This window comes from Lytechinus pictus, chromosome 1 (genome assembly GCF_037042905.1).
Source record: "Lytechinus pictus isolate F3 Inbred chromosome 1, Lp3.0, whole genome shotgun sequence".
Taxonomy (NCBI): domain Eukaryota; kingdom Metazoa; phylum Echinodermata; class Echinoidea; order Temnopleuroida; family Toxopneustidae; genus Lytechinus; species Lytechinus pictus.
Window position 1 is genome coordinate 16546000 of NC_087245.1, and position 21479 is coordinate 16567478.

The 21479-nt window shown below is 34.6% G+C and overlaps 1 protein-coding gene across 2 annotated transcripts in view; it reads right to left on the bottom strand.

Annotated features, from left to right (window-relative positions):
• Positions 1-7741: 7741 nt before the first annotated feature.
• The window catches only part of LOC129258336 (low-density lipoprotein receptor-related protein 2-like), a 53055-nt gene continuing 39317 nt past the window's right edge, over positions 7742-21479 (bottom strand). For both annotated transcript variants that reach the window (XM_064097264.1, XM_064097258.1), the window contains 7 exons: positions 20477-20656; positions 18836-18928; positions 18059-18107; positions 16239-16285; positions 15129-15234; positions 14560-14686; positions 7742-13892 (listed from right to left, as the gene is read on the bottom strand). In XM_064097264.1, the coding sequence (XP_063953334.1) occupies positions 13503-13892; positions 14560-14686; positions 15129-15234; positions 16239-16285; positions 18059-18107; positions 18836-18928; positions 20477-20656 (992 nt within the window). In that variant the 3' untranslated portion in view covers positions 7742-13502. The remainder of the gene's footprint in view (positions 13893-14559; positions 14687-15128; positions 15235-16238; positions 16286-18058; positions 18108-18835; positions 18929-20476; positions 20657-21479) is intronic.

A 21479-nucleotide genomic window follows, 5' to 3' on the forward strand; every position in this document is an offset into this window, starting at 1 on the left:
AGAGTGTATTGCTTTCTTATCAGATTCACGACATTCTGCCTTTTTTATTATGTTAACAGAAAAAAGCTTCCTGATGTTTGTTGAGTATATGAAGTCATATCTAAGGAAAGAAATACTTTCATACTGAAGAAAGATTGGAGTTAATATGCACCAGGATAATGATATCGTTCGGGTGACTTTGAACTTGATCATGTGATCTAAGACTTATACAAGACGATCAGTGATAATCGGTCACCCTTATGTCCAAGTTGAATGAACAAGATCCATAAACTTTAAAAGTTATAATAAACATTTCCAAAAATACTTGAAACATAGTCAGAGTTCTTTGACCCCAAATTACCTTTGACCTTACCCATTCGACCTGAAACTCATGCAAAATCATAAGTGATAGTTGATTAATTTCATGTCTAAGTTTTATGAAATAGGTTCATAAACTTTCTTAGTTATGATGAAATTTCAAAATCTTAACCTTCGTTAAAGTTTAAATGTTGATACCTCGAACCTGATCAAAGTCCATTGACCCTAAATGACCAGTGACCTTGGTCATCTGACCTGAAACTCATGCAAAATGAACAGTGATACTTGAGTATACTCTCATGTCCAAGTTTAATGAAATAGGTCCATACACTTCCTAAATTATGATGACATTTCATAAACTGTTGACGACGTCGCTGCCGTAGCCGTCGCCATCGCCTTTGAAAAGGCGACGTCTATAGTCTCGCTCTGATATGCAGGCGAAACAAAAACTGATAGATCAAAATAAATCTAATCTGACATGGTGGCGTCAATAATATATCGTACGTTATAAAAGTGACCCTCGTAAACAATTAGAGTCCACCTGTTGAATTCTATATGTATAGATCTAAAAATAACAAGGCAAACTTCACATTAGGTTTCAACATGATCATCGTGTTAAATTAACATGTTAATGAACGAATGATTGGCTGATTAATAAAACAAATGAGTGTTCTATGAAAGATTAAACAGAGTGGATGGCCGTAAGAAATCGAATGTGTGTATCCATTATTTCGAATGCCATATTAATTGTGATGTGCCTATAGATATTGATATCCACTGGTGTCAAAATGATTTCCAAAAGCTTACTATCATTTTGTATTGCCGGCTGGGTGTCAATGCTCATTCTTTTGCAACCTAATAAAACATCATCACATTAATTCACAGTCACACAATCAGAAACATGTTATTTACCAAACGAAAGTACGAAATATAAGTCTACAAGTAATCGAACAATAATACTTGGACATAAATGAGAAGATTATTAGTGGAAAGGTATATATCAGGATGCTTTTATCTTATGATATAGTCTAATGAATCATATAAAAAAAACATTATTGTACTCTCTATCGTTTATGAACAGTTGTCAAAAATTACAGATAGTTTTACACGTTGTGGATATTATCACAATGATAATTCTATTTCAACCGCTATACTCAGAGAAAAAAAAGATAATTTAATATTTTTATTTAAGCTTTCAAGCGTATACATGTATTACTTTTCAGTAAGCCAACAATGAGGAAAGGTCAGCTTATGAAAAACTTAATAAACGGCTTGCTAAAAGAACGATAAGAAATAACTGCCAAAACGCATAATGAATACCTTATGAATTGATTAATTTTGTTCATTGATTTTCATCATCTTTCGTATTTTTAAAGATTTCAATTGTAATGTATTTCTTTCTAATCATTCTAATTACACAAGATTCTTCCATAAAAATTGATAAAATAATTCATGTTAACAATAAATTATTTAAAATGAAATTGGATTTTGTGAAGGAGCTATAAATAGAGCAAAGTATATCATTATATCCAGATATGATGAGCTGAAATCATTTCAATTTGTATAAGTAAATTTTTACTTATACCTTGCGACCACGGACACATGAAAGTACACTTGCCTCAAAATTTATGTATTTTGATAAAAGCCTTTATCTCTTTCTTTTTCCTCGAAGTTCATCTCTTGTTCTTGTATCCCTCTCCCTCTCTAACCCCACCTTCTCTCATTTTCTCTTATTAGTTTATTACTCTTTCTCTCTATCATGTAATGCAAAAAATACAGTATTCAAACAAAAATTATTATTACCATAATTAATATGATTACACATACATGTACATACAATCCAATGGTTTGATTTATACAATGTATTCAGGTATAATACCCATATCACAGAATATGGAAATTAGGCCTATACATCCATTGGTATTAGCTAAATGATGTAGGTGACGTGGATAAGTGGTTCAAGGGGCCTAATTAGATACATGAAAGCCAGAGGTTCGATCCCCAGCACCTATTCCATTGAAAGGGGGAATTTGTTTACCAAGTTAGTTTATCTAGAAATTATTTACGCAAATGTATGCTCGTGATTATTCTTTCTCTATAAAAGATACACAGATTTATTGAAGGTATCACTTCTTTAAAAAAAAACAGGCTTGATTTTGCTGATAAGCTATCACACATGCATGTCATCCATAATATACGTCACATTCTGTTATTATCATTCAGAATACTGTTGTAAGTTCGTTATACGTGGTATATGCAGGCATTCAGTCATGTATAGGTACGGAAAGAGCAAATTACTACTGACATCATCTCCCAATGACGTTTATTACATCACGGAGATCAGTTTCCCTAATTACGCATAAATTAGTTCGTCACTGCAGACAGATAACCAGTTCTGGAAGAACGACATTTTCACGATAGAATACAATATAATTAGGCCTAAACGTTAATGGTTAAAGAAGCATAGCCTCACGTTATCAACAGGGTATCCATGCAAGTTGAAACACATGCACATATGGCATTGTCTGCGTGTGAATTTTGTCGCCATATCCAAATTTATGTAGCCGGCATGTTGAATAAGTCCAATGCACTCTATTTCCACTATTTCCACTGGTTTTATAACAATTCATTACATAACTTTCTCAAAGTTATTAACTTCTCGCTGTTCCCCGTACTACTGCACTGGCAAATAATAGCCAACGGTGCTTTCATATTCGTATTTGCCGTTATACGTCAATATTACAACACTATCAGAAAAACATCAGAAATTGGTTGAAATGATAAATAAAATAAAACATCTGGGCACTCTATTCAACCTTTAGTAGACAGCTTGATATTGAATCGACTGTGTGATATATATTTTTTGTACCAAAACAGTTTTTAAAATGGATTTAAGTCATCGTGATATTAGTGGTGAGAGCATTGGACTCATAATCGGAAGGTTGTGAGTTCGAATCCCAATTCTGCCATTGTCTCCACTTTGATAAAAAGGGCCGGAAACTAGACATAACATGTTTCCTAGGTAATTGATTATATACCAGCTTGGCATTTACCAGCAAAAGCTGTTCCTATATACGGGAGTTACCATAACCAGAAACATAAATATTTATATAGAATAAAACAATCAAATTCAAACTACCCAACACCCCAGAGCGGTCAAGTTCTGAGCTTTTAAATACGTTTAAAAGTCATGGTACCTTTACATTGCTATTGATCTTGATATTGATAATTAAAGAGAGGGCGAAGAGATGGGTAAGTTAAAGACCACTCACCCTAAGATGACTCAGTTTCAAAAGTTCAACCTTAACCACACGGCACAGATCTCACTGCCACAGACCACTTATCTGGCTCAAAACCAAACAAATAAAAAAAAGATTTTATAATTTTTCATCCATTTTCAATAGACTTCAAATAGAATTTCCTGGCTAGGTTTCCTCCAGTTTGAATTCGAGCCAGCAAATTTGTTTTATGGTTAAAAACTTTCGGTCAAATAAGGAACATTCCTTCCCCCGTCGGCACATGTGAATCCGTGAGACCTTTTGGCTTGTGTATGTTGTGTAAGAATAATCACGTTTTGCTTTTCTGATCTTTCTCTGTGAATAAGAGAGTTCATTCTACATGAGAATGAAATCAAACGTATAAGCTTAAAAGGGAAAACAGAGAGACAGACAGACACAGTCAAATTACAGACAACCACCCCCGACGATTTCTTAAAAACACTCTTGTGTCTGTTAAATTATTAAAAAGTGAACAGTTGAAAAATATTTGCAATTCTTGATATCAACTAAATTTTCAGTATACACACTGAAACGTAAACGACAACATTACAACAAACACACAATTTGTTGATTTAATATAATAAGTCCCATACTGATCGAAGTTCGTACAAGAAATTTTGTTGTTGATAATTTATGCCATTTTTAACTGCTTCTACTTGCTTTGTTGTTTTAAACATTTTGGAGGTGATTTTAGAAATAAATGAAAGTATTTTTGACAAATTGTAGACATAATTCATTTTCCTTTTTAAGCTGTTATTAAGAGATCGATGATCCAATGGAATTTGGGTGAATTGCGTTTTCTTACAGCGGCAATAAATTTTGATTAAAACATGGATTTCAATTCGATGATTGAAATACTTGAAAGATTTTCTTCTATTTGAATAAATAACTTATTTCAAAATTGGAGCAAATGCTTCAGAATTCAATCAAGAGATTTCATAAGCATGAAGTTTGTTTACCCTTAAATAAATTAGAGACACGTGTTGTCACTGGCTGGAGGTATCAGAAGTTCAAGGGACCAAGGTTTTATTTATTAGCTGAGATTGCGGTCAACAGGGAAATAAATAAACAAAATTATGATAAGGAACTAGATCTCTTATTAAACTGTCATATATCAAGGAGAAACATGATATTTGAAACTAGTTTGGCCTTCGTAACATTTGTGTGTTCTGTCTTTCGGCGATACCGGAACACTAGCTTTTCCCTTCCTGCGTTGTGGGTTTTGGTTTCATAAGAAAACGTACAAACAACATACAAGCAATTAAAGGAAATAACAAACATAATTTTCGAAAAAAATAATGAAATATGACTTATAATTTACGATAACAAATGCATGAAAATTTTAGTATTTATGCCTTTAAACTCGTTACAGTATTATCTACAACATTGAAACTCATCTATCTTGGCCGCTGTCATCATTATGTTTTGCATGTTCTGTCGAAACTGTTTTGGTCGCAGAAAAAAATCCCTTCTGCGATGATTGTGCATTAATCGTTTGATCAGGTTATTATGGTATTCTCTTTTTTTCAAACGATTCATTCACAAAAAATCATTCTAAAATCTCAATTATACGTATCTAAACTTACAATTACATATCAATTTAGAGAAAATTATTGATTAAATTATAAAAACAAAATCACTAAACAACATAACAAGCTACCATTCAAAGCCTCATTTTTAATTATAAATTAACTTACAATGATAGCAGGTATGTTGCTTAACTATATGTCAAAGTATTGAGCAGTATACCATCATCTCTACGCTATCATTGGCACTTTCAAAATAGTAAAATCCAATTTTTAACATTGTCGCGAGAGATAGGGTCTACGTTCCAAATTTATACATGCAAGCCTACTTTTATGTACACTGTAACCCCAATTTCGTTGAGTAGCTGAGAGCATTTGCTCCAGCGACAATTGCTCCGATGGAAAATCTGCACTCAAACCAAACATAGAATCTAACCTCCAAAACTTAATACACCCTAATACTTATCTTTACATTATCCTGACCCCAAAACTCTATTAAAATCCCAAATTTAACCTATGCCATCTGAGATATTAAGACTGGAGCAAATGTCGCAGGAGCAAAATGTTGTGTCACCTTATTAGGCATATTCACATCTTCTTTAGTAAGTAGCCAACAAACTGGTTTCCACTTAACTGATTTAAGAAAGTAGTTGAGAACGGGGTAATTGTTTCACTTTGTTCGCCACCCCCATCCAGGGTGACACATAAATGAGTAAGAGCGCAGTTGACTCTACACTTTAAATCCCATAAATCCTTACAAGCTTGGTCACGTGATGCTGAAAACTACACGTAAACTACACGTAACCTTATTTGCCTAAATATGGGAAGAAGTTAAAACAAGGAAATGAAAATGATTAAATTTTATTGTTTTACGAATGCTTGTTGGCCTTCAGTGTATCCAGTGACATTTTCGATATTTCACTCTAAATTTACTCTGCTTGAATTCACTCATAAAAGAGTGAATATGTTCACTCTTTATCCACTCGCTTACAGAGTATACAGATACAAGATAAGGGAGGTCGAATGATAATGAAAGTAAAGATAATTGATTTTGTTTGAGTAAATAATTAGCGTCTTGGAACTCTTTCATTCAAATTCCTCAAATAACCCCAACATGGCCAAAGTTCGTTGACCCTAATTGACCTTTGACCTTAGTCATATGACCTGAAACTCAGGCAGGATCTTTAGTGATACACTATTACCCTTATGTCCAGGTTTTATGAACTAGGTCCATATACTTTCGAAGTTATGACATTTCAAAAACTTAACCTTAGTTAAGATTTCGATATTGATTCCCCTGACATGGTCTAAGTTCATTGACCCTAAATGACCTTTGACCTCTTTATAGTCATGTGACCTGAAACTCGGGCAGGATGTTAAGTAATACTTGAGTACCCTTATGTCCAAGTTTCATGAACTAGGTCCATATACTTTATAAGTTCTGATGACATTTCAAAAACTTAACCTTGGTTAAGATATCAATGTTGACGACGCCGCCGCCGCCGTCGGAAAAGCGGCGCCTATGCAGGCGAGACAAAAAAAAAAATATTTTACTTTGATGAATGGTTCCTATATCTCTTCCAGTTTTTTCACCTCTTCTGAAACCAAAGTGATCAGTTTCAAGCTGAAGCTTACCAAGATCTCCATTTGTTTCCAGGGGGTCTCTCCTCATGTAACATTGGGCACTTTATCACTTCATAGATCTTTCCCTTGTTCTTGAAAACTGGGATTAGACTAGACTTAACCTGAGGGAGACTGAGCCCACACATATATATATATGGGCTAGAGTCTATGGAAACTATTTCATACATATCATAGTCAGCCAGTATCAAGGGTTAAGCTAATCATCTAGGATCTTCTTATCTTTCCATACTCCTCCAATTGATGTCAAGGATAATATCTAACGTGACTTTGATATGTTCCAGAAGCTTTCCCGTTATACATCTTTGATACTTCTGCTGTCACTCCCTAGGTGATAGTGTCTCCTAATATTCTCAATTGGCTGAGCTTACTGGACTTGTTTTCCTCACTTAAGAGTTGACTGAAGTGTTCCTTCCATCTTCTGCTCAAAGGTTTTTACCGTTCTCCACTTTCTCATCAACATCTTCTTTTGACGCCAGAAAGGGCAACAAAAATTGTGCATGTTTTTTTTATTTTCTTCGATTTTTCTGCAAACTCCCGCCCATTAACGCAACCAAATCTTCCACTGCATAATTTGTTAATTTGATCTTCTTACTGATCTTTTATGCTACTGCTGGTTAACTTTCCAGCTCATGGGTTCACTTAATAGCGTGATCTTTGCTGATCTCATCGCCCACTTGGCTTCTCTGTTGGCCGACTTATTCTCTTCTTTTGTTGCATGAGAAGGGGGTGGGTGCAGCTAAACAGCTCTTGTCTTATTCACTGAGGATTACCCCTCCCCTGTCTACATTCATTCCTCTCTGCTATCACCTGAGTGGTGAGTGGCAAATGCAGACTGACAGCTTGCCAAAGAACTTGTGCCACTGTGGGATCCAACCTCACCCTCTCGATTAAAAGTTGCAGTTACCACTCCACCAACATGCTTCCACCCACAATTACTCCCACACTAGTAATAGTATACTAGTATAACAAATCAATACAATTATGAATGCAATACTCTTCTGCCTCATAAAATCTCTTTATTTCTGATTCATTATTATTACAAAAGGAAAATAAAATCTACAAGCAGTAAAGTACATATTGAAGAAAAAAGGAATCAATACAGGACTTCATAACAGTATTTTCAAAATAGCATTTTCAATCTCAATTGAAGGAATACAGAATATCAAGTACTTTGAATGGACTCATAAATAAAATCATACACAGTGCAAAGTATTTATATTGTAATCAATCCCACAATAACTAAGGTATGACATGTAAATTTAAAATTTGATTTCACACGAGGAGTACAGGTGTACTTATCTGTGGACAGGAAATGTGTTGTGCATCCAGGGAGGGCCTTCGTAAGAATGACAAACTAATTTAATATCAAAATGAAATCATTTGATCAGTAAAAAAAATAATTACTTTGTTTACAAAAACTATATCTTGTGCACAAAATCTGCAAAAATACATGTATTTTGTTTCCGAACAGTATCATTTCATTTCCGCCTTCATAAAGTACATGGAGCCAAGACGAGAAGAAAAAATACCTCACAGCATAACGTCAGATTCTACATTAATCACACAGGAAATACATGTACGTTCATTATGAAAAAGCCTAATTGAATTCTTAACATTGCTCGCTTGTTGAAAATTCACTTTTTTTTATGAAAATGCAAATCATATCTCTAAAAATACTCAATGTTTATGAATACATGTATTCAGTTAGACATTTTAGTTCACATGAAATTGTACTTCAGCCATGCATCTTTTCTACCTATGTTTCTACTTTACACCAGGAGACAAAAATTTCAGTTTGGTTCTAAAAGCAGGGTGTGGGAAGAAGGAGGGGGGATCTTGCTCTCCAATAAGTAAAATTGCACCATTTCTTAAAGACACACACACAATGATAACAAGTGGAATGCCTCTGGCCGTCTCACCTGCATCACGCGATTCAATATAGCAGCAGTGCTGATTTTGAAAACTACTATAACTCGCACAAGATGTTCAGTGATACTTGGTTACTCTTATTTCCACGTTTTATGAACTAGACCAATACACTTATAGAGATATGATGGCAATTCAACAAATACCCCCAACGTGGCCAAAGTTCTTTGACCTTACATGACCTTTGACCTTGATCATGTGACCTGAAACTCGCACAGGATGTTCAGTGATACTTGATTACTATTATGTCCAAGTTTCATGAATCAGATCCATAAACTTTCAAAGTTATGATGGTAATTCAACAGATACCCCCAATTCGGCCAAAGTTCATTGACCCTAAATGACCTTTGACCTTGGTCATGTGATGTGAAACTCATGCAGGATGTTCAGTGATACTTGATTAACCTTATGTATAAGTTTCATGAACTAGGTCCATATATTTTCTAAGTTATGATGACATTTCAAAAACTTAACCTTAGGTTAAGATTTTGATGTTGATTCCCCCAACATGGTCTAAGTTCATTGACCCTAAATGACCTTTGACCTTGGTCATGTGACATGAAACTCAGGCAGGATGTTCAGTAATACTTGATTAACCTTATGGCCAAGTTTCATGAACTAGGTCCATATACTTTCTAAGTTATGCTGTCATTTCAAAAACTTAACCTCAGGTTAAGATTTGGTGTTGACGCCGCCGCCGCCGTCGCCGTCGGAAAAGCGGCGCCTATAGTCTCACTCTGCTATGCAGGTGAGACAATAAAAACCATTACAATCTTCAATACATACAGCCCTTCCTCATTCCAAACCTGAAAGAACTATGGAAAAAAAAATTAGAGAATGCCATAATATCATATCTAAATAGTTGTATTCGTAAGTAGGGATAGTAGTCCAAGATAAACCAATTATATCTTTCTCAAGCTTTGTACGAATTCCTTCACAGAAAATAAACAAAAATGTACAATCAAAGTCAAATCGAATATTTCATAACAAATTGTATTTTCTTTTCCTTTTCTTTCTTATAAGGCACCTTACCAAAATCTGAGCCACATTTTTATAGGAATAACACTATAAACCCACTAAGCTTCTTTCGCAGCAACTTTCCTGCATTTCCCATAGGATTGTATATGATGAAATGTGAGGATTAGTGATGAAAAGATGCTTATTGGATTGTGGCTCTGACTTTTGGGAAGATGCTTGAAAAAAATTAAATATCACAAAACATTAGGCTTATTTGCAGTCAAAGACGTTAAAGACACACAACAATTTTGAAGTTGATAGAATCATGATTAGTATGTAAAGACACTTTTGATAGTCAATAGTATTACAACTTTCAGTTTGAAATGCACATGTACAAGGGTAAAAAGTTTTAGAAGATTATCAATATCATTACATAACACTCAGAAAACAAAGGCTAGTTAAAATCATCACCAATAGTCCATTCCTTTAACCTTGAACATTCTTTGCATATTAGTCTGTTACAAATAGAATCTAAAAGATTCATAACTATTTCATTGTCCTTACTTTACAAAGACACTCATACAGATATAAAACTATAAATATTTGTTATATGTTGTGCTGCACTTGCTTTAAATAGGTGAAAGACTTCAACATTTGTGAAAGAAAACAGTTTAACAGCAGTATCTACTTGAGCCCACCCAGGGGCAAATTACACAAAACATACATATTACTAATACTTTGACTTAGCTATCAATGGTAACTACCATGGTTACGTCCCTCAACAGCCAATGAAAATCAAGGCTTCAACAGAAGTTACTAGTAACGGCCATCCTTCATTTTTTTAATAGCAGGTATTATGATCAGGCCAAAGGCAGCTAATAAGTGGGGTTACAAATCAAGCCTCTTGTGTTCCAACAACACACAATATAATAAAACTACATTTGTTCACTGATTGCAGATACACATCTGCCCTCCAATACATATATTAATATAATACATTATTAATGTACCAGAATGTTCATCTTATGTATGATACTGAAATCACCATAGAATTTTAAACTATTTTAAAACTAGATATTGATACATTGTAGAAATATTTGTGCATACTTCTGAAGCTTTAAATGGTATGCTTCAAAGTAAAAGATTCAAAGAAATGCTGGTAAATCTATTGTTGACATTTCATTTCAGGTATTCAATTCTAGGGCTATAGTACAGTTTTTTTTTCTGGAGAAAAAAGAATACCAGGCACTTTTGGCTAACAATAAGAAATCAATAATCCACCTGACTGGGGTGTGTTGTGGACATGGAGGTTACTGGTAAAAGCAACCTACAAATTATAAGAATCCCATGTTCATCTGAAAAAAGAATACCATTTGAAATGAAAACTATATCAGGCAATTCCAAAGGAGTGTGGAAATTCTGTTGACCATTCATCACGCCTGCCATTCCCCTTGCCCTTCCTCTCCCAATAGCCACCCCCCCCCCCTCCCCCCACACACAAATGTGTGGAATTCTTGAATACATCATTATGTAAGTAGAAATTGTGTCACCATCAGGAATACAAATACAGTATAAATCTATACAATGTAATATCAGCATTATAATCAGTACTATTTATATGGTGAATACAAATGGAATACATTGCATCAAACAAGCTGCATTTGTAGTGAAAGAACTATGCATGGGCAATTCCAAGAAAAAAAAACCCTTTTGCATGACCAACCTTCATTTCCCACTTTTTCCCCCATTTTGACTTGGTAAACAACTTAAACACGAGAGTAAAAAGAGCCCTATATCTGTCATACAAAACAGACCTAAAAAAAAATGGAGATGATTTTGCCCCAAATCAGGAAATGACCAACACTTCACATAAGAGTAGATACTATTCAAATACTCCAAACCCCTTGAAGAGCTCATAACAGTAATAACCTATTTTGTCCTCAATATCCAGGATCATTTGTAGGACTGGAGAAACAAGAAAAAACTGAGAAATCGTTACAATCATTTTAGGAAGTTCCCACACATAGGATGTCCAACATAAATTTTATGGAGTTGGCCGTATATAATGAATACAATAATGAGTGGATAATTTAGAATCATGATTTTTCAGTCCATAGTGAATAAATTAATACATGTAGTCTGAATACAGGTGCAATTTATATGGATGAATACTTGCATCAAAAATGAAAGACAAACTGATGATAAATATCTAATACAAAACTTTCAAGCTCTTGAAAGAGATTGATTTGTTGAACAGAATTAATTTCTTCCTTCAGGATCTTTAAATTGAGTCTTTAGGATACCATAATCCCTTACATCTATGAATGAGATCATCTACAGCATATATCTGATTTTGGTATGATGCACTGAAAGTACTTTAATAATCACAGAAAATAATTGTACCCAAAATTTCAAAATTGGGGATCAGTAATAACTAATGGTTTGTTTTCAAATGAAATCATACATTATGACATCAGTGAGCAATAAGCACTTAAATTCATTTAAATTGCAGACTTTTGCAGTAGTTGATTCCTCACTGCATTATAATTTGATTGCCAATATACTCATATTAGAAGCATATTCTATTCAACATGATCATTCATATACCAGTACATGAGTAATATGACTATTTTATTTAGAATTATAAAAAATTGTCAAAATTATCAACTAACCAAATATACAAATATCATCCTCAATTGAATATAAAAAGACATTTTTATTTGAACCCAAAATACTGAGGCACACAAATCTGTCTCATAAAATATTGCCTTCAATTATTCCTAATTCCTTTTGTGAAATAAAATTTCTAGAAAAGTTGTATTACAAAAGTACCCTGCTATATATTTCAATTATAAAAAAATATACAGGCTAAAACTTTCAATTGAAAAATATGTTCACAAAATATAATTTGCTTGAGCTCTAACAATAACAATACCTGTCGCTCGCGAAAACCGACTATTCCACGTACAAAGTGTAAGATATTTATAAGAAATGGACTAATATCACCTGGATGTTGTGCATGTGATAGCATGTATACAACAAAAATATACAGAAACCATGGAAATACTTCAATAATGGAATGACCTTGGAGGAAAATTTGAAAGATAGAGATTAAAAACAAAACATAAAAAAAACAGTGTTGCTAGCATCCTCAAAATTTGAAAAGCAGGATGCTTACATTTAATAAAAATTTCAATGAATGAAGAAAAAAAAACATGCATGGCTTCATTCATCCTCTAGATATAACTTGATGCCATTACTATAAAAAAAAGAAATCAGTACTGAATAGCGATTTATCACAGTACATACGAGAAGCCAAGGTTCAACGTGATTAAGGCACTATCTATCACAAATACATCTATAAAAGTACATCAGTTATTTAAAATAGGCCTCTTGTATATATAATATTTCTACTGACAAATAGTACTGGGTGTGACATGTGCTTTGAATCATAATGAAAATGAAATAAAGCCACTTGCAATTCTTGCACACACTAACTAAGATCAGACCTTTGACTCATATTCTTTCAGTCTATATAAAGCCAAGTATACATGTAGTACAGACCAAGCAAAACAAAATTATTTTTAAATAAGATTGGATGCTTGTTAATCATATCTCCTATAAAGTAGAACAAATTGGTGTAAAATTGCTGCACCATAGTAGGACTATTAAATTCCTGCTCACACAAACTCAAATATAATTAGCTTTATCCATAATAGTGTGGCCGATGATTAAGGCTATTATAGAACAAATTCATCGAGAATGTTACAGCTCTGCAACATTTTGAAACAAAATAACACATCTGCAATTGCGGCTATATACTATTTTTTTCAAACCTGTTGCATTTGCATATGAGTAAATTTGAAATGAAATGTTAGTCTTGACCTTCGTTGTCTACCAGACCCCGTTCATCATTCCCCGAGTTTGGGGGATCAAGATGTACATCGTCGACCCTCTCCCCATGCGCTGCCTCAGGACTGTAGGCTGGGGGAGGTTCAGGCATGTGGGCATGGGGCATGGCTGGGGGCGGCATCCCGACTGTCTGGTAGTAGTTCGGTATAGGTTGGTTTGGATAGAGACTGGTATACATGGCTAGTTTCTCAGCGTCGGTCATGTCTTTCTCCGGTAGAGCTCCTGCTCCCAGATCCTCGTCTCCTGGTAGACCGGTCTTCTCTGGTCCGGGCTGGGCCGGGCCTCCTGCGGCACCCACAGGTGGTATGAAGCCAGGATTATCATAGGTAGTGGGTCCGGGGTTGAATGTGTTCTGAAATCATACAATAATGTAATCAATGTTGAAATTATTTGAATAACTCCAGTAATAAATATCAATTGAAATAGCTAAAAGATCAATGAAATAAATTCCAACTAATGAAAATAATTAGTTCAAGCCTTACACCTATTCAATCAACATGATTGTATTCTTCAAATTTGCAAACTTAGTTATGTTTTCTTTTGTGGCTACAGATCTTTTTAAAGACCTAAACGTATGTATGAAAAATATATACATATTTAGAGAAATAAACATTCAACTGAAGTTATAAATTCATTAATTACAAGGAAAACAAAACATTTTGTTGATTTATGAATGAAAAATATACTTTTTGATGATTAACATAAAATAATGATTACATACATGTATATATAAATGTGTGAATGACCTAATGAAAAGAAGGAATGATTAAAATAGGAGAAAGGATTTGATACACAGACAATCAATGAATACAAGTATTTTCATGAAGAGACGGTAGGACCAAATGAATGACTAAATGGGGTAATGCATGTTTTTCAAATATCAACCAATCAAATGAAAAGCAAAAGAAGAACATCATAAAGGAGATGGAATCGATGGACAAATCACTGAAGGAAACAAAGTAAATGGCTAAATGAATGAATGTATGAAAGAATGAGTGAATAAAATAAATGATTCCTACCTCATTGTAAACAGGATTTGATGCAGCTGGTATATTATTACTAGGGAATCTCTGGGGATCCAAGTGTACATTGGTGTTGCCGTTATTGTAGGAAACCTCTGCACCAGTTTCTCTCTTGGATTTTACTCTGAAAAAGAAACACATAAAAATAAGAGACTTTTAAGAATAATTATTCCCTAATATACAAAGAACAATTGGTGGTGGTGAAGGGGAAGGGGTGTTTCATAAATGTTTAAATCACAATATCCTTTTAAGGACGATTTTCAAAATTTCAAAATTCAATGATTCTTGCAGATTTTCAATGTATTCTAGAAACCATCCAATACAGGCATGACTATTGAATGGTGAAATCAAAGAAATTATATTCATAATTAGGAACATAGGAATTATTCATCTGTACCATTTATCAAGAAATTTTAGCAGAAAAATTATCCAATAGTTCAGGGTACATAACACAAAGCGAGGTGATTGATCAGAGAGATGGTTTTATGATTGAATTCATCACTATTTAAAATCATGACTATGATTGATTGCTAAGTTTTGTATGACAGGACCCAGCTTATACTCACCTTCGTTTGCGAACATAGAGAAAAAGGAGAATAATCAGGACAATGATGATGACGAACAAGGTTATTGGTAAACCGATTAGGAGGTTTCGGTGCAAATCACTTTGCTCTAATCAATAGAAGAGAAAGAATAAAAATCTAGGTCAGAAACTGAATTTCTTTAGTATATGATTGTGCAATCGGCTTAAGAAAATGAATGAGTATTAATCTTTCCATAAACGCTGCAATTCATATTTCACTCCTTTCTTCAAAATGCTAACCAATTATCAAACCAGAAGCAAAAAAAAATCTTGAAGTCTCATTGCATTATACAATTATACTCTGATCATCATTGATTTTAAACTGTACTCTAAAAATTAATTTTGTGAAATTGTAGATGAACCTGCAGACAGTACATGTTACTACTAGATAAAACATCAACAAGCAGCCCAAGAGGGGGGGAGTTTAATTCCACTGTAGAGTGGACAGCATCTGCGAGAAATAAAACATGGAAAAGGGGAGGGGGGGGTAGGCGCGGAATGCAAACAGAGTGTCAAAAACGCAAAATATCTAAAAGCTCCTCAAATCGACATAATCTTAACCAGGAAAAGGGTTATTCCCCAAGCACAGGACCTACTGTATAACAGACCCATGAATGGAAAACCCTGTATGCAAATTAATAAAAAGCCCTACAAAATATCAAAATTTTGAAATAGAATCCATTACCCTACATCTCAAACCTGAACCAAAGTCCCCAATACAATGCATACAGTGCATAGTCCTTAAATGAAAATGGAATATCCTGGTTAAGGCAAAGACACTACAAGGGCAAGACCGGATACTTCAGCAATTTTTTTGAAACGCTCGATTTCGCTCATGGGGGTAAATCATGGCACATCGGCACGCAGCCGTGTATAAAACATATGGGGAAAATGAGAAGGGATTTGGGAGAGGAAACAAAGGCGGCGCATGTGAATATTCCAAGTGACCTCCCCCCCCCCCCCCCGACATACATGTACATGCATGACATTCAACTCCCATACAGAATGAGTGATATTCTGTGACTTGATGTCAAATAAACTTGGAATACAAAAAAGTGTGCAAAAATTTAAATATCATAAATTGACGACTCACGTTGTGCAGAAGTCGTGCAAAATTCACCTCCCAGGCCATTTGGACATCTGTATGAAAAGAATAGTATTGATGTAGACAAATAATAAATCTTGGCCACATGATATAAAGCTTAGCAAATGATCATACAACTGATATTGATACTTGGTTGCATATATGATAATAATAGACATTTTATATAGTGCCATCTATCTAGAAATATTTTATTCCGAGGCACATTGTTATTCTTATTATTACCCCGGCTTTAGCTAAAGCTGCATACAGTACTAATATTCCAATAAGATTTGTAACAAATGACAAAATTAAGATCTCCAATGAGACATTCAAATGATTGATAAGTCTGATGAAGGAGTCTGTGCCAGATATTTGCTGCCATAAAAATACGATAGATCATCACTGCCATCTGCATAACCATTATTTATATGTTTAATATCATAAAATCACATCAACATGTTATCACAGAATTTTTTTTTCGAAACTGGTAAGCACCTTTAAATGGGAAGTTCATCCTTGCGAAAAGATTGTTGCAAAAATAGCAGTAAAAAATATACAAAAAAATTGATGAAGGTTTGAGGATTATTATTTTTAATCATTTTTTCTGCAATTTTAACTACAAGCTTTTTGTCAGGGTGAATTTCCCCTTTAAACATTAATGAATTATCACTGGTGTAAAGACTTTCAGTTGCAACAATAACTTAACTTTATCAGCCAAATAGCTCTCTTGAGGAACACAATTTATCATGAATTCAATGATGGCTGCCAAAGTAAATTTTCAATGCACACTCGCACAATGAAGACACACATACATATGGGAGAGGAAATTAGAGTCTTGTACTTAGTCAATTATGTAGTGAGAAATAGCAGGCTACATTCATTAACATAGCTGGTCATAGGCTCCCTTTACAGAACCTTGTTAACCAACAACTTCCTCTTCGGTACAGTAAAGTAAGCATCTTCCTTTGTAGTACAATGTATCTATCTGAGTCTAGGCGAATTTACACTCCTCTTTAGAATCAGTACTCAGTAATATAAAGGGACATAATCAGTACTGACAACTGAACCTCCCCAGGGAGTGAAGAAAGTGCACAAATTGTGTGCGGGCAAACCAGAATCTTATGATGGCCTAATCTGTAGAGCAAGAGATATTCCTTTTATTATTATTATTATTATTGTAGTGGTATTTTGCATACACTTTACCGTAGACATGCAGACCTACATGCCATTGTACAATAGATAACATCTTTTGTATTACGGGACCCAGGCCTTATTTAAAGTTTTGAAGCCTAAACTAATAACTCGAACAGACTTGTGAAACTTGGACACTGTTCTCATTACAAACCAAAAAAAAATTGTTTACTAGCGTTCCCATTTGATCAACCGAAAGGGGTTTTCAAAACCACTTCATGGAAAGCGATCTTGTTGCTATGGGAATGCTCTCAGTTTCGCGCAAGATTTGGAACCACAGCGTAGGCTTTCTCCACACAACATGTGCAAAGATCGCTTCCCGAAGAACAGCTGTGTCCTCAATTACGCTAAAACCAGTTTAATGATGCAAAGCAATCTTGAAAACTACATTTCAAGGTGGTTTTCTGAACCAGTTTGGAAGATCGCTTCCAAGACCGCTTCGGCCGTTCTCATTACGTATTACACTAATATCCACTAAACTAGTTTTAGGACGCTAATGAGAACGGGTCTGAGTCTGATCCCAGTGTCCTAGCCAAAGAAGTTTTAGGATTTTGGTAGCTTGATTATCAAAGTTGATATATTTCTTTAAACTTATACCCCAAACCAGAATTATAATATGAATGTAGTTTTGTACTTACCTGCATGTGCCATCAGCTAAGCATACACCACCATTTCTACAATTACAACCTATATAGTGAGAGAGAGAAGGAGAGAGAGACAGAGAACGGGAAGGCACATGGGGATGAGCAATGGATGGAAACAGAGGGAACCAGAGAGTAAAAAAAATAAGTTATATAGGGAGATAGAGAGGGAAAGAGAAAGAAAAGAGGGAAATGGGAGGAAGAAAAAAGAAAGAAAAAGGAAGAAAAGGAGTAACAAAACAATAAAACAAAGAAGGAAACCAAGTAAATGACATGTGTATTATATACATGTAGGTGTAGTGTTTATATCAGACGGACAGAAACTTGATACTATCAAAAGTTGATTCCATATTTAAATTTTTAAACATTTCATATATGTATTACAGTACAGAACACCTTTAAATTTGGTTCACAAAATGAAATCATGATTATTTCATGGATGAAGATAAAAAATTCTATAGTTTCTTTTTAATATGAACTGATCAAACAAATAACTACAGTAACAGTAATTTCAATGACTTGTCAAGTCCACTGTAACAATTTCTACAGTAATGTTAAATATTCTTGAGAAGCATTAAAGGTCAAGTTCATTCTCATTTTTTTTTCATTATCTTAAATTTCAAACATTCCAATAAAGAGTTGATAAATGAAGGGTCTCCAGTACATTACAAACATGAGATAAACAGAGATGTATCATAAAGAGATAACTTGTGCATGGTAAGTCAGTTGATTAATTACACAATCAATCAGTCGAAGGTATAATGCAGTACTTACCTTCATCACATGATGATACAGTACCCTCCCCAGAAGGATTGGGTTGTAATAGACAAAGATCTCTACATCGTTTACCACTACATGGATTGTAAACTGTAAAGATAGAAAGAGAAGAAGAAAATTAATTTCATACCCTTCAGAGATGACAGCATCAAAATTAAGCCTTAAACAACACTTGTTTGAAATTCCTATAGGCTTTGCACAGGAAGAATCTGGTTCCTGAATGAAAAGGGTTTATTTTTAGACAATGCCTTAGCAAAGTGTAAAATCTTTGAAAAGAAAACCCTACATGTAATAGTTTAACCCTAAATAGACTGGGCTATTTCGACACCTAAGAAGACGGGGGAGGGGGGGGGGGGCTGAATCAGCCTTATGATCTCGGCCGTCGATCGAGCGATCCTGACGAAAATTGGCACGTGCGTTACCCATGGCATTATCTACAAAACTATAGTATCAAATTCTGCGAAAAATCTCTCATTAATTTTGCTAATTTATGAGTAAAATCATAAGTTAGCTATAATTAACAAAATAATGCCCCTAAAATGCTAATTTTTGTTTCACATACTCTTTATAGGCATCTGATCAAATTCCTTTTAAAAAAAATGTCAACATCACATTTATTTTCTTATGTATTTTAATGTTTTCTTAATTTCCTATGTATTTCAATGTTTTTTGAATTTTTGTTTTTTATTGTTTTTTCAATGGAAATTGTCGGGGACTTTGTTTTGACCATAAACAAGATAGAATTAATCGATTTTAAGGAAAAAATGATACATTTTATGAATTTTGGCTAAAAACACTATTTGCATTGGATTTGTACACAAATTCATGTTTTTTTTAGCAATTTTGGGTTTGCATGCACTTACGAAATGTTGCATTATTTCGGAACCGCGTACCCGGGGGTCACAATTTTGGTCTCAAAAGTTGCGCAAGATTTGAAAGTAAAAAGTCAGTGAGCGACGCGGTCAAAAAAATTCGCACGGCGGATTTATCGCGAACAGTGTCGAGGGGGGGGGGGGCTGAATCAGCCCCACCCCCCAATATTCTTAGGGTTAAAGCCACAAAACGGTGACACAGCATTTGCTCTGGTGACAATTGTTCTGCTCTAAATTCCACATACTATTGGAATGACCACTTCAACCCTGGGTTTAACAATATACCGGTACCCTATCCTAAAACTAACATAAAACCCTATTGCAACCCTAACCCTAGCCCTACATCTTAAGACGAAATTATGTCTGGAGCAATTGTTGCAGGAGCAAATGCTGTGTCACCGTTTCACTATGTTATGTGTGACTTAAAGTCATGCTTAAGTATAGTACTGCGCGCATTTGACATTGAGCATGCAATCTCATTGATTGATATGCAATAACGTTCCCTGACCATTAATTAACCATTGCTGTTATATGTTTCATACCGGGTGCAACTGGGAATATAAGTACGAATTTAAGCCACATTTAAATCTTTGTGAAGCACCTCCCCTCCCCCCATGATAATTCCATAAGAATTATAAAGTATGTGAAAAATAATATGAGCGCATTGGTGACCAAGCATGACTTAATTGTGATGATCATTGCTAGATACAGGCAGACTGCATGGTTAGATAATAATATGTAACAAGGCCTTTTAAAATGTACTCACTGTTTTGGGGATATCTATTGAACTGGAACATCTTGAGTCCAGCGGGGTTGGTCAAGAGGCGGACTTCGGTCAGATTCTTGGAAGGGTTCAATCGATTGGCCTTGATGACCTCTCCTCTGGTACTGGCCGTCCAGTAGAATTGATCTTCAAATACCTCCACATGGAATGGATTAAACATCGCTGAGTGAGAGGTGGATATTAAAACAAATGAATAAATGAAAATTTTCAGACGATTTCCTCATCAGCAAATACAGCTGGCTATTAAAATGAATGCTATTCATGTTTCAATTATTATTTTTGCTTGTCATTGATTCATAGTTAATATCATTTCCACAGCAAACTAACTGACACACATACAAACACACAATGTACACGCAACAAATCTTATACTGAATCTCTTAAAGTGATATTTGTTTTGGCTGGTTTTTTAAATGTTAACAACTTTTTTGATAACCAATGAAAAGGTGGCGCTGGTATTGGGGTGAATTTTGACCCATATGTATTCAGTGCATATAGAGCATTCTCAGTAAAGCCCAAAAAGAGCTAATAAACTGATACAGCAATGAAAGCTCAAAATTGTACGAGCATAAAGCAAGCAGATTGTGCAAAACAAATTGCACAAAATCAATTATATCAGAAACAGGTGAAATGCCTCTGGCAGTCTCGCCTGCATTACGCAATTCGATATAGCAGCAGTGCTTCCTTTGAAAAACAGCTAATGAATAATTATTCACAGAAGAACACATCAATAAGATAATAAAATATTATGTCCATTGAAACATAATGACCTTTGACCATGATCATGTGATCGAAGGATTGTGCAAAACTATCATTCATACTTGATTACCCTTATGTGGATGTTTCATGAGCAAGTACCATAAACTTCCTAAGTTATGAAGCCAATTCAACACATACTCCCAACACAGCCAGAGTTCATTGACCTTTGACCTTGGCCATGTTCCTGAAACACACACAGGGTATTCAGGGATACATTGCTGCTCTT